The sequence below is a fragment of the Netta rufina genome (assembly GCF_964035555.1).
Source record: "Netta rufina genome assembly, chromosome: 2".
In the NCBI taxonomy this organism is placed as follows: domain Eukaryota; kingdom Metazoa; phylum Chordata; class Aves; order Anseriformes; family Anatidae; genus Netta; species Netta rufina.
The window spans coordinates 86,512,826-86,527,322 of NC_140124.1; the positions used below are offsets into that span (position 1 = coordinate 86,512,826).

General features: G+C 39.6%; 1 protein-coding gene across 6 annotated transcripts in view; it reads right to left on the reverse strand.

Moving 5' to 3' along the window:
• Window positions 1–5,029: 5,029 nt before the first annotated feature.
• GRB10 (growth factor receptor bound protein 10) overlaps window positions 5,030–14,497 on the reverse strand; it is a 149,848-nt gene continuing 140,380 nt past the window's right edge. For 5 of the 6 annotated variants that reach the window (XM_084282536.1, XM_084282539.1, XM_084282537.1 and 2 more), the window contains 5 exons: window positions 13,713–13,829; window positions 12,763–12,829; window positions 11,659–11,746; window positions 8,952–9,045; window positions 5,030–8,187 (listed from right to left, as the gene is read on the reverse strand). In XM_084282536.1, the coding sequence (XP_084138662.1) occupies window positions 8,041–8,187; window positions 8,952–9,045; window positions 11,659–11,746; window positions 12,763–12,829; window positions 13,713–13,829 (513 nt within the window). In that variant the 3' untranslated portion in view covers window positions 5,030–8,040. The remainder of the gene's footprint in view (window positions 8,188–8,951; window positions 9,046–11,658; window positions 11,747–12,762; window positions 12,830–13,712; window positions 13,830–14,497) is intronic. The other variant, XM_084282541.1, reaches the window with a different exon arrangement.

The following is a 14,497-nucleotide window of genomic DNA, read 5'->3' on the forward strand; positions in this document are numbered from 1 at the left end:
GACTTCTTATTTACCCAGGGAGCCTCAAGTGAAAATGTAAGAACATAAGAAAGAGGGGCACTGTGCGGGCCCTGAGGTGGAGCCCTCCACACCTCAGGAAAAGCCCCCTGGCCGCCCACAGCCAGCGCCGCCATTTTGCAGCGCGTCCCCTGCAGGAGGCTGGCGGTGCAGCCTCACCGCTCTGCCCGTGCTTCACAGCAGGCGCTGCCGAGCGACACAGCCCACCGTCGGCTGTCTCAATAAAACAAAACACCCCCAAATCTCCCATGTTTAAAGTAAAACAGAGAGACCCCAGCCGCTCGGCTTCCATGGGAACCCCCGACCAGAGCCCAGCCGCCCATGAAGGGAGCCGCGCCCGCCGCCTGCCGGCCCGGCCCGGCCTCGCCGCCCCAGGAGGGGCACGGGGTGTAGGGGGGAAAAGTGTTTCTTTTTATTGCATCGCAAGATCCAGTTCACAGCCTGTGTTTCTGTCTGAGCAGTCCCGGGTCCTCGGCATTAAAAAGCTGCCTGGGGCCGGGGAGCGTGGCTGGGGTCTGCTGAGCCACCTCCTGCCCCAGCCAGGCTGCCGGTCTTTGGGAGGTGGGGGAAACCCAGAGACATTTTGGGATGTAACCAGAGCTAGGATGAGCCCTTCTCCCTCAGTGTGTAAGTGCTGGACGGCTGGGGACAGCCTCAGACCTGCCCCTGCACTGCAGCTCTTTGTGAGAAAAAAAAAAAAAAAAAAAAAAAAACACCCAAGACTTCAGTAGGTTGCAACCCTCCCTCCCCACCACCTCCTGCATTTTTTTTTTCTCCTTTGCTCGCACACAGCATGAGGAAAAGCTGCATTTTATCCTGAAGGCTGCTGCTGCGAGAGAGGCCTTCACAACGTGCTGCTACATGGCAGCTGAACAAAAAAGCCCAGAAATAACCATTACTGTGTAACTTCTAGGATACCAACTCCTGCCTTTCAAGTGAGCGCTATCCCTGCTGTAATACTCATGTTAGAGGATGAGGTGTAAGCAAGGTGCAGTCCCCATCATTTATCACCTTGTTCTGAGGCCACATGAAGCCAGCTACTACCTTTGTGCAGCATACCCTATGCAAGCAGGCTGGGGGCAATCACTTCCCTCTGCTACCTTCAGTTGTTTCTGCGTGAGTTGGCCCCCATGTGAACACATAATGTATCAGACCAAAAAATATCTCTAGCCCCACACCCCTTCTAAAATGTAGACATGGCCATGTAGAAGAAAAAAAAAAAAAAGAGTACAAATATAGGTTATCAGGTAATGATTCTTCCTCTAAAGACTGCTCCTAGCACTTGGTGACGTGGGGCCCATGGACTTACTGATCGAAAGATGCTATGTTTGTAGTTAACATCCATCTGTGAGTTTGTGGAAGCTCCTTATGTTGATAAGCACTTCATGAACCCAGGTGAACTTTTAGCATGTGGTATTTTTTTTTTTTTTAATATCCAGGCAGTCAATGATGAAATTTTTATTTACTGAACTGGGCCCCTACACATTAGGTGATGCCCTGTGACTTTTGATTGAAAAATAAAGTAATTAAGTATTTTGCATTCTGCCTATGTTTTTACAGAAGTCTACTATACTTCCATCAGTCACTGCTTTCTAGTCTGCGGAACCATCTGCGTGTATTTGATCGTTTTTATGACCAACCTGTTTGCTCTTCCTATAGCTCCTCCATTTCTCCTGCATCCCAAGTCTTCCTTCTCACTCCTGCCCCGGGAGTTCCTGCTCCCTTATCCCTTCTTGAAGGACAGCAGCTTCTAGGATTCTGTTTGTGAAGGTGTACATATTAGAAAGAGGATGCAGTGCTTTCTCACTCAGTTTTCTTCTTCTCTGTGGTGCTGTTTTATAAGGGAGATCAAAGACTTGTTCAGGCAATTCATTGCAAGTATTTTGAGACAAACATTTTAAGCCCTCGGTGTTTCTGTTTCTTGTTATTCAGCTGTTTTCACAAACCCTATACACTTTAGTGAAAATTAAATGATTTCTTCTACCCACCTATTGTGTCGTTACTCTTTTCTTCCATGACTATGTTGTTAAGCAATTTTTCACAAAGCTCTAATCCTCACTGCTTTCCTCATTTCTGTTTTCTGTCTTTGGACCTGATTCTGAGAGTACTGCACTAACATAAAACTAAGCATGTAAGAGTCATACAGAACACACAAATATCTTCCAGAAATTCAGTGGAAAAGAGAAGTGTAATGGAGGAAATCAAATGCTGAAAAGGTTTAACTAAATTAAAATACGTCTGAATAGGATGTATCCAGCATTCTTTGTGAAGCAGTGAAGTTGTACATTTTCAGTATTTGACTTAGCTCTTTTAACCTTATAAAATTATTGCCTCATTTGAATTGCCCTATTGAATCATACTTTTACCTTCCTTTAGCCTTGATGGCAATTAGACTGTTAGGAGAATGGGCAGGCTGTAGAGAACACCAATTCCATAGGTATTTCTTTGTTTGATAACCCCAAATGGCAATTCCGTCACCTCTGGAGAATGTGTCTCAAAAGGCAGATAAAATCTGTCTTTATTTATAAGCAAAGTCCGAGGGAAGAGGAAGGGAAATTGACTTTCTACAGAATTGCTGATCAGCACTGGAGCACCACAATACTACGTTCCTCGTCACAACCAAACCACAAAGTAGGCAATACTGCCCAAGAGCACTTCTTCCTACTTCATTTCCCTTCCCTATTTAGCTCTCATGAGGTGTTTTTCTTAGGAAGAGCTACACTTCTGCCTGCAGCTGACCTGAGCATTAGAGCCTATAAATGCAGGCTGTGCTTTGACTCAGAGCTAGCAGCTGTGTTTATACTTTTGCTTTCCTGTTAAACATTTGTGGCACCAGAACCCTGCAGCCAACAGATGGAAAACACCTGATTAAAGGAAAGCATTCAACCTGGGTAACCAACAAGTGTCATAAGACGCTGTTAGGCGCAGCTTAGTGTCTTGTGATAAACCAATCTTCCTTGTAAAAACATCTGCTTGTATCTGTGCAAAATGATGAGCAATTAGAGCAGAATGTCTTCAGGCTAAGAGCTTGCAATGTGAGTGTTATACAAACTAATTTATTTTGAAGTCTCAGATGTGACTAATCACAGTATCTAATGAAAATCATATAGCTCTTGGACATAGTTGTGGTTATATTAAGTTTTCAAGTCCTAACTAAATTGTGCTCAAAGTTAAGGAAGGAAGACATGATATTTAGGATGCAGAAGCAACCCAAATTAAGGCAATGTGGAGATTTCAAAGGAAGACATCTCTTTTCTCCATCTGCTGTCATAGTTGCAGGATTTCCCAGGACGTCAGACGATCAATGCCTGAGACACAATGCAATATACAAGGTAGACATCAACAAAGCAGATTAAAGCATCCCTAAATTAGCAGCAACATAAATTTGAGGTTGTCTATAGTTCAACTTGAAGGAAAATGGCTTCCCTGGTGATATTTTTCTCATCTGGGTTTGCAGGTACAGGTGAAGCAGCCATTTGGTGTTACAACAAACCCAGCTTTAGGGTTCTGTGTATCAAGATGGAAGAGCTGCAGGTACAGTCTGCGAAACACTAGTCCGATTCAGATTTACTCATAGGTTCAAATGTGTTTTGGCAGGTGAAATGAATGCTAGAAGGCTTCCTGTGGGATCAGACATTGTCCGATCGTGTCACTGTTGTCCTGCAATTAATGTAAAGCCAACACAAACCTTCTATCAGGCACAGTAACTAGTTCAAATCTGTACCGTGTACCCATTTCTGACCCAGATTAATTTTATACTCGTGAACGTTCTGATACCTCCTGTGAACATCTAAGGCCAGGGATCATTTTGCTGTTTGATCCCTTGCTTTGCTTGTTTGGTCCCCCTTGCTCTGCAGGGATCATTTTGCAGTTGCCACAGTTGCGGGCAGTTTGGGCAAGAATGCAGATGCTGCTGCCCTGCCATTGGGCAGGCTTAGCAACACATATTGACCATGCTTATATATTTAACTTTTTTTTTTTTTTTTTTTGTAGGATCATATTGACTTTTTATGATGACAGAGGAGGCCGGTTTCACTGTTAGCACAGCTTCCTTTAGCTAAGTGAGGAATAGGCATCTTCAAACCTTTCTGTAGGCAATTACTCCCCTTCGTTCAACTCAATGACGAAGTCGGTTTCTTGAGCTGCTAACAGGGTAGCAAGCTCTACGTGCTTTAACATGCATCTCCAGATAGAGAAAATTTGGGACTATCAAAAACCAAAACAACTACCCTTGTGCTGATGAATGAATTTCACACCGCTGATATATAACTCACACCCCAGTGCAATACCAGCTCATGTGTAGTCACACTGCATGCTGAAGCCAAAGCATGACTAACGCTTGAAGTGGAATGTGTTTGCTGGCTTCCACCGGTTAGCAAAACAGAAACAGGAAAGATTGTGTCCAACGAGCAAGTGAAGCATTTCCAACCGTCTATTACTCTAATGAGCAGAACCACCACCAATCTCCTTCCCAGCAGAGTGGCAGGAGTTTAAGCAAAAACGTATTTTGTGCAGATGTGCTTTTCAACCAGGGTGCTGATGGGCCACTCGAATACAAGGCTTATGGGACCCAATAAGTAACTGCGTTCTGAAAGTACTACTGAGAAGTGGCCCGACCCAGCAGCTATCATGCCAAGGGAGTGCTTTATCCAGAGCATAGATTTGCAGTGAGTTATGGTTGTGTTTTATAAGCCAAAAGATGCTAGTGCTCTATTTCCTAATTTGATTCCAGCAATGTTTCCCAAATGAATATCGTAAATATCACAGCAGAATATCCGAAATAATTTCCCCCAAGCAAAAGAGGTGAACAACTTCTTCAAATATAGGGCAAACTGTCCTAATAGGAATCATAAGACAGAGCAGCTGGAATGGAGGTATTTTGTGGTCTCTGTTTTCCTTTTAACTCTTCTTAAAGGACGTTTAATATGGTAACTCACCCCAAATAACCCTGAATTAAGGCGAGACATGCTGTGTACAGAGATACACCCAACAGAAGACATTCATTCCAATATAAAATGAATAGCATTGTATTAACGTTTATTTCTAATTACAAGAAACAGAATATCAGTCCCTTATTTGTACAAAAATACCTGAAAGATTACAATTAGGTTCACAAGCCAAAAAGCTATTTACAGTATGAAGCAAAGCATATTGAATAAAGGTTTTGTCTCTTAAGTTAATACCTTTTGCATTCCCTGAAACTTTAAACTTTATTCCATTTTACAGTCACTAAATCTTGCATTGTGACAATATAATTTACGATAAGCAAGTCTTGCCACTGGAAAGGTGCATTGATTGGTCAAACTGTCAGGTATTTAGTGCAGAAAAGATAAGACAAAACATCTAAACTGAGGCACGTGTTTCTTCAAGATTAATTAACAAATAAAAAGTTTTTTTGTACTTTTAACACCTATCGTAACATAACTTAACTAGTAACCTCATTACCAAAATGGTTTGGCATTTTCCTTCTCAACATATTCAAGATTGCTACATGAAGTATTTATTTAGAAAATAAAATCACAGGCAAAAAGATAAAAATTCAACAGGCTCCAAAACAACCCTGAGCATCCCCTTTACATTCATGTCATTTAAATACAAAAATAAGAGTCAAATGTCCTTCAGTCCTTGGTATTCTGAGCTGGCAGCCAGCTGAATCTGTTGGAAAACTAAGGTGGCATTGACTGTTTTCCAGCAGAAAGAAGACAAAGCAGTGATCTGCTTAAGTAAGATTGTTGCCACTTTGAAGGTGGTCACTTTCTCAAAACAGCTCACTTTAGCTGGGAAAAGTACAAAATACTAAGTCAACCATCTACATACAAAAATCATGATTCATAGTCAAACTTTTATTCTCAATTTAAATAAGATGCAAGTTTTTTGTTTTTTATAAATATGAAACACTGCAAATACTATCCGCCTACTGGGAAAAATGCATGGCCGTCACTAAGCTATGTAAACAGAAAAACTTAAAACTACAGCATAAATGGTCTTATTAAACTGGTAATGTAGTCAATACAAGTATCTTTTTTCTCCTAATAGGGGCCAAATAGAAGCATGCAAAGTGAAGTCAGACTTAAGTTAGCTTAATTTCAAGGTTTTAAAATACATTGTCTAGAAAGCAGGAACACTCATTTCACTATGTACAATTAAAAAAAAAAAAAAGGCTTCTACTAAAAACAAAATCAAGTTTCTTCATTTTTATATCTAGACATTAAATGGAAAAAAAATACTAAATGTGTTCTGTAAACTAAAATACAGTGTTTCTATACCATTGACATAGTTATAAGCTGATATGGACGACTCAGGCAGGTTATGGTTTGTCTTAAGCTATTCTCAACACTACATGAAGACCTAAAGGTGTGGAATTTTTTTCCTTCTTTACCCTTTCAGATGGCTAAGATTTCAAACCCAGTGGCAAACATCAGTAAGGATGGCAAACTAGTCTGCATAAATCATTTGCCATCTCAAGAATGCTCTGTTCTGCACTATGTTCTGGAAGTTCCCAGGGCGAAGTGTTTCTCGCTATGGATAAACGCATGAAGTGTTGGAAAGTTAATCCAGTAACAGTTCCTGCACCGACCGTGCTGCTCGAAGAATATTTGCAGTTGGAGGATTAACGTGGGACTCATTTAATTTTAGTCCTGGTTTATCATCAGAAAGAATTATTGTGTAAACATTAAATAATTGATTTAAACATTAACAATAAGGTACTTCTGATGACAAACCAGCACCAGAGCAGGAGACGTGCTTGTCTGCAGTAGGTACTGGCGTGCATTAGTGTGTAGGACACGGGAATTACCAGTTACCTCGATGGATGATATTGCCAGCAGCTAGTTCACAAATGCCAGTCACAATTAAATGAGCTTCCATTCCCAGTATGTTCTTTCTCACCATGTAAACTTTCATGGCCCTACAGAAAGCAGAAGGGGTATAGTTCTCTTTGCGCCCTATCCCCCAAGAGAGCTTTGTTTCACTGTAGCTTTACAATGTGGAAAATGCTCTTTGAAACAGTCTGAAAATTCAAGGAGCTATAAAGCTAAAAACACTGTGTTTGTTTTTTTTTTTGTTTGTTTGTTTGTCATACTAAGACTACCCGCAGAAGAATCTTCTCACAAAAAATGGTGGTTTCAAATACAATTGTCATTCAGTCCTATTCTATTTAGTAACAATAAGTTTCCTCAGGAAAACAGTCAAAAGGCTGTAAAAAACAAACCACCACTTCAATAATAAAAGTTTGTGCATAGAATCTAATACAGTCTTTGCATGACTGGATGCCACTAATATGCCACCAACATACTACAGCCATAATGCTACAAGTCAACAGTTTTACGAGTACACATATGGTGGTATGTTCTTTTAGAATTGTATCCTCATCGCTTCTTCAAAGACATCTGCAGATCATCGAACCTCAGGTCTCCAGAGAAGTTTTGAGACACAGGCAGGCGCACGCGCGCGTGCACACACATACACACACACACTTCTTGATTTTCTTCTAGATCCTTTTAGGCTGAAGCATTCCATACATCTTAGGGTGCAGATTAATACCCAACTCCTGCATGAATTTTAAAAGCCACATCAGCTCCTAATATAGGCTGCATACAATATCCGAAACAAAGTAGGAGTGCAAAAAAAGTGATCAATACAAAAAGTAAACACACTAGTCTTAATTGTCAAGATTATTCCAGGGCAAGAGTTCTTTTCAAAGGTTTCTCTTCACACTTGTTCCTGTTAAGTGGCCCAGCCAAGATAGTTTCCAGTTTTGTTTCAAATTTACTAATGGTTTTACAGACCCTCCCCCCATTTTTGGGATGCTGGGACACTCAGCAGCAACCGCTCTTAGGTGTTAGACAAACCAGTAATCTCGGTCTGTTGGCACCTGTCGAATCCATCCCTTTCAGAGTCCCAAGGTGCATAATATTTTTATTTATTTCTACCAACTTACAAATCTGCCATTCCCCAGTGTCAACATTCTCTTACAATTACTCTTCTAGCAAATCCAGTCTTCAGTGAGAGTCAGATTTGAGGTCATAAGGCCACTCGGATGCAGTGGTGTTTGAGTTTGCAGGGCAAGACTCCTTTGTTTAGTTGATAGAATTCAACAAGCTGGATTAGATCACTGAATTTGGTGTTCCCATCATCCAGACTGAAAAATATCTGTCCATCATCCTCACACTGGGGAAATAAAACGTCCTTTTCAAGTTAGCACATGAAAAGATGCAAGCAGGGCAAAAACATGAAGAATAACAGTGTGTGATGTGAGACAAATGATGGGCACTGCACAAACAACCTAGCGCCCAGAGTTCTGCATGAAACCAGGCACATCACTAGGAAAGAACTCGTGTTAACTCAACTTGAAGTATTTTGTTTATAAAAATGAAAGCTGGTGGGCTGAGTAATTTCTAAATTGTAGAGACAGCATCATTACATAATACAAAGCTACCACAAAAATAGTCGATAGCTGTCTGCAGAATTAGCAAGCAACACAGCAGAAGAGAGTTTGTACCAATAAACAGGTCTGTATGATCTTAAACTTCTGCTGCTCTTTTTGGTCAAGATAAAATCAGATAGTTCTCAATATCTCTGTACAACATTATTTTAAGCTCAGCATTATTGGATAACATGCAAAACAAAACTTTTTAAAGTTTCTGTAAGTTATTCTAAGTTTGCCTAAGTGATATTGAGACAAATGGAGTTGTTGTTGCTGCAGCTGAGAACAAGCTATGTTGTATTACTTCTGTACCTAAGTGACTTAAACTAGTTTTCTAGGCAATTTTAAGATGGATTTTTTTTCAGACATTTGACAAATCTAAAGAAAGATAATCCTTAATGGAAACATGCCTGTTTATTACATCTGTAATTAAAAGGAGGCCTCTTCAGATATTGACAATGCTTTATGATTTGATTTTTTTTTAATGATTTAAAAATTATTTACTTACCGGCAAAATTTGAAAATGCTTTATTTTTTGATGATGGCACAGTGTAAGTACAAATGCCTTTGGATTGCTTTGGCTGTCCCGGAGAAGAAATAGTCTAGGAGAGAACATTTTTAAGTACACAATTAATATCACAATTCATTTTTTCATAAATAATCAAAAGTACTAAGTTATTTTGTACTATTGCCTAACCCTTCTTCAGCTGCATTAACAGGCAATTTGCTTTCCAATTTTATACCATGACTATGCAACACTAACAGAAGAAGAAAAAGTGAAAGATACATGACAGTATTTCTTCCCTTATGTATTTATCAAGCTTCTGGTTTTTAATACATGAGAATCTGTTGCCACTCTCCAGTATCTTGCATCAGTTTACAGAAATTTACTGTTAGCAAAATTACATTTAAGCTAAATGGCTCTACTTCCACAGAAACAGCTCGTTACTTTCTTAAGTGACTTGTCGGTTAAGTAGCATCCACACTATCATGATGGGGAAAGCAAACGGTGATTTTCCTCTAAAATAGTCACAGTATTTTTGTCTCAGCATCATTGGAAAAGTATATACTTTAGGAAGTATAGCTAGCAAAAACATACACCGTGTGACTGTCGCTTTTAAGCATACCCACAAAACTGAAGTCCTAACTCAAATAGTTAAATCCGTACTTTGGAAAGGGGGAAAAAAAAAAAGTAGATATTTTAGGCAGTCAAAAAATGTGTCCTTCCCTTACCATTTATGAACTGAGGAAGGAAAACCTCTTTGTGCCACAGGAAACAAGAATATACCTCTGGCGTGAGGCCCAGAGTGCTAATCGCTAGCGGATTTGTGAGATGGCCAAGCATAGTAGTTGGGCAGGCCTCAAGCCCTCTTAATGGCTAACCACTAAGCCAGGAACACACTCTTCCAAGGCAGAGTTGCAAGAACGGCTTGTATTTTATGGACCCAAAAGCTTCCTCTAGGTCCTCAGAACCAATAGAGCAATGTCAATACCACAAAAATGCACCATCATAACCAGGATCACTCCAGTGCTAAGACATGGGCATGTTGTGCCACTGCTGGAGAACACGCTTGGTATTTGAACATTCCTTTTTCTTCCTAGCAAGTCGAGACCCGTGGAAAAGGACTGAAGACTCTACACATTGGGATTCATCCCAGGGAAAGAGATCTTATCTGCCCTATGGACACTGCAGCTGTTCATGCAGGTATTTCTAAATTATCTTCCATCTAGCTACTGCAGATAATGCAAGGTACCATAAACTGGGGGCACAATGCAAAGCTGAGCACAACTGACCCTGCAAGTGTTTACACAACTTCCTTGGCAAGCAACAGCCTGTCTGCACAAACAAGGACTGCAAATATAGATGTACCTTCCATAACAGCTTCCAGAAGCAATCAAAAAATGGAAGCACCAGCGGCATATTTACATCACTGGACATGTTACACAATCCATCAGGAGACTTCCCTCTTCCTCCCCAGCATTCACTTTATAGCTTCCTTTGTTCAAGAACACCCATCAGGAAAACAGAGCTAAAACTTTTCTATCCCCAAAACTGTGATCCTTAGCTCAGAGCACATGGGTAATAGTGGTTCCTTTGCTGCTACTGACTGACCTCACTACAACTGAACACTAAATGACCTTAGCCTTCCACAGTGGGTAAGCAAGCTGGCTGGAGCACAAATTTAACACTGTCATAGACATCAAAGACTGTATGAAAACCTGGAGAAAGATGGGCTACTAGATTCCTAAGACAACAAGTCAAAACAGGCCCAAGATGGTTAAGCAGTTCTGTAGCACAAGAGAACCAGCAACTCAACAAATCAGATGTGTGCCCCTTCAGCTGTGCTCTTTTGCTTTCTTTGGCCTGCTAGCTACAATCGTTCCTCAAACAAGTCCTAGTAGCTTTAGCCCAGAAACACTGGCCAAAATACAAAACAATAAAAATCCATTGCTTGATGAATGTGTACTTGCACTCTTTGTCTAATGTGTTTCCTTCTTTGCAAGCTACCAATCAAAAAGATTAGTGATGTTCCTGCCGTGGAGAGGTTTGTCTTCTGAGAAGACAACATGGAAGTTTCTACTTTAACCCTGGCAGCAGTGAAACTCATGAACTGAAGGCAACCATGTTCTTCCCATCCTACAAGTAATTAATTATTGAATGTAGTTTAAGAGATTTCCCTAGAATATCCGTAACTACTTAAAAGTAACTGAAAGAGGGATTCTCAGAAAATACTTATATCTCAGCTAAAGACAATTTACAGAAATGGAGCAATGGGTACTTTAATTTCTTTCCTCTAGAACATAAAAAATATTGAGAAATTGCCATTAACTGCTCTGATATATGCAAAAGAGTACAAATAGCTGATTACAAATTTTTGTGTAAATGTCTAGGTACAGCTTTGCCCCCAAAATATTTCCTCAATACGTATTACAGTAGTTAATTATTTCCAAATTCTAACATTCTCACGTTCTTTAAAATTAAAAAAAAAAAAGTGCTTTCTTAATATTTTATTTTCCAGATGAAGAGTTTGAACCCACTCCTACAAACACATCCTCCAGTCTTTTTGAAATCCAGGCAGGTTATAATGGGACTGCTCAAGAATCAGGATACTCATTAGTGCTCACAAACCTGTAAACCCTTAGAGCAGAAGTTGTGTTCTTGTTTCTAGTGCTTACCATTGAAATCATAAATACTAAGTAACAGGAATACCTACCCATCTACAAGCCCTTGCTGCTTAATAATCCTGTGAGATTCTTCTCTAGAGATTCTGCCATGAAACCAATGCTGCGTCCTATGAATAACTGGAGGTGAAAAGAGGGAAAAGAGAGAATGGTTAAAAACAGGAACGTGTACCAGTTTCTTCCACACAATATTTATTTAAACATTTTAAAAGTGGGTATAGTTTTGTTGCAGAATGTGAAATAGCTTTAATTGATCAATATAAAAAATGAATCAATATGAAAAAATGCACCAGCTGTTGCATATACATGTACTTGATATTCCAAGTACACAGGCATTATCTCCATGTATTTTATGATTTGCAGACGTATGATTAAGTTAATGAGAGAAATGTCTCACAACATTGCCCTTTCACAGTATCTTGACAACGTTGGGTCTAAACAACTCTTAAAATATAATGTACGAGCTAACGAGTTAGAACCAAGTCCCTTTACTGTATAAGCATGACAAGTACTTCAGCTTGTGCATTCATGGGTGGAGTTAACCTCAAATATTTTTATGTTTATCGTTTTATTATTTTTCAAATGGTATTTTTAAGTTCTATTCAACAGAACAAAAACACAGAATACCTGTGTTGCCTCTTAAGAATTCCAGGATATTAATATGCAATTTCCTATTACTTTATTAAACTTACAGTGCCAGAGATGCTCACAGCTTACAGGTGTCTGTACTTTACATTACTCAATTATTATGGAAGTAATGCTACTTTGAAGACTCGTTTTTAATGTTTAAAGATTAGCAGATCACTCATTGACTTTCCTTGTCTAAAATGAAGAACTGAATTCTGTATTTCTTTAATTGGAAACATTTATGTAGTCTCACTTTTCATCAAATCTGGGTTTCAAAAGACTAAACTTTAAGAAAAGCTTGAGCGTGCCTTCAAAGGAAAATAAGTTCCTTCTAGTATGTCTATATGCATAGCCATGCTAATGACATAGAAGGTACTGATAAACATAAAACATAGTATTTCATATCAAGGCATTAATACTACACAGCTGCACTCTGTGTTCGTTTGAAATTATCTTTTATTTACCCATAAATACCTCTTACACTATGCTTACAAAACAGCAGAATTTACCTGTACTCAGTGTGGAAGGATGGAGTGGACTTTGGCTACCCAAGATGTTCATTCTTGTGCTACGTTTCTATAGAGAAAATTAATTAACGTTAAATCCACGCTAAAACCTCAACAGAAGAGAATTAGTGCACATGCAATACAGATTTAATTTACAGGAAACTGGGGGCTGGGCAAGTTTAATGCAAGGATGAGAAAAAGATCTTTGAAGGGGGCTAATCTACAAGCAGCAGCTCAGTTCAGTTGGCTTAAAACATGAGCCAGATGTTAACGATGAAAGCTCAGTATCTTAAAAAAAGAAAAAGAGAAAGAAAAAGAAAAAGAAAGAAAAAATGACAGAAAGAAAAGAAAACTCTGACATGTTTCTGCTCAGGCAAAACACCAGGCACTCGGTAAATCAAGCAGTATTTCCCTCCCGTACATAAAGCACTAGCCAGTGCTTCAGTGATGACTCCTATTCCCTAAGAGACGAGCATGTGGGAAAACTTGTACTGCAGCTGTCTGTCCACAAGACACTATAAACAAGTTACATCAGTTTTCATTGCAAGAGGTCCTGCCTCTTGTATATTCTGCAATTAAACTTACTGGGAGCAAGCCATTAGTCAGAGCCCCAGCCTCTTCCATGTGGGGAAGCATTTAATTTGACATATTCCTCCTCAGAGACTGGTTTTGCAAACTGGCAGTAAAGTTCTGGTGGGTCTGCTTTCCCCCTCAACTTTCCTCTGGACACTAGGGGGACAGAGAAGCAGTGGTAGAAGGTTGTTGTGAATGTGACAGTTTTGCTAAAGATGGATATTGACTTTCAGATCTGCATGCTTGCAGTGTGATTGTTTCAGGTCGGAGCTAAGCTATACTGTGACCAGCACTGCACTAGTATCATAGCACACTCTGTGTTTTGGCTCTCAACAGACACTTACTCATTACAAAAATAGAAAAGAAGAGAAGATAGCTACCCTCCAAGCATGTCCTTCTTCCAAGGCAGCACTCTGTGCTTCAGCAGGATTTTCAATAACTCTTCCTATTTGCCCCGAAAAATCCATTGCTACTAGTGAGTTTTCAGATACACTTCTCTGAAAAGGAATTTTCACTTGTTTCAAAAAACAGGGAAAGAAAAAACCAACTTGAGAGAGTTTCATTTCAAAATGTTTCGGTTTCAGAAGACTTTCCAAAGCTATCCTTTCACAGCATGGAAAACAGCTATTCTTTTTTTTTTTTTTCCCCTTTTTTTTTTTTTCTTCTTCCTTGAAAAACATTCACAGACACAGAAATACACGGCTTTTCCTTTTAGGCAGGGGAGGGAGAGGATCCAAAGTCTGAGAATAAAGTTGCCCACTTGCCCTATTACTATACTCCCGTCATTTTCAGGGCCAGTTGGGATCCAAATATAGCATCTTCAATTTTAGATAGCTAACAGTCAGCTTTTGGCCCAACACATTTCATGAGATTTAAGAGCGAGTTTTGCCAGACCTAAGCTGGCTTCTGCAGGGACAGCCAGATGTCTCTGTGCTGTACATCTCAAAGTGCCTGGCATATCCAAGATTTTTCAATCATGTGGATAATGTAAGCCTAAGATAAGTGGAGAGCCAGATACATAAACTGTACTTAGACAGAACGTGAACTTTACATTGATTTGCTACATAACGCTCAATTTACATTTCTTAGTGTAAAATTTTCCACTTTTAAAATGCAAAAGCAAACGCACCTTTTCAAACAGTATACATTAATGAAGCAAAGTTCA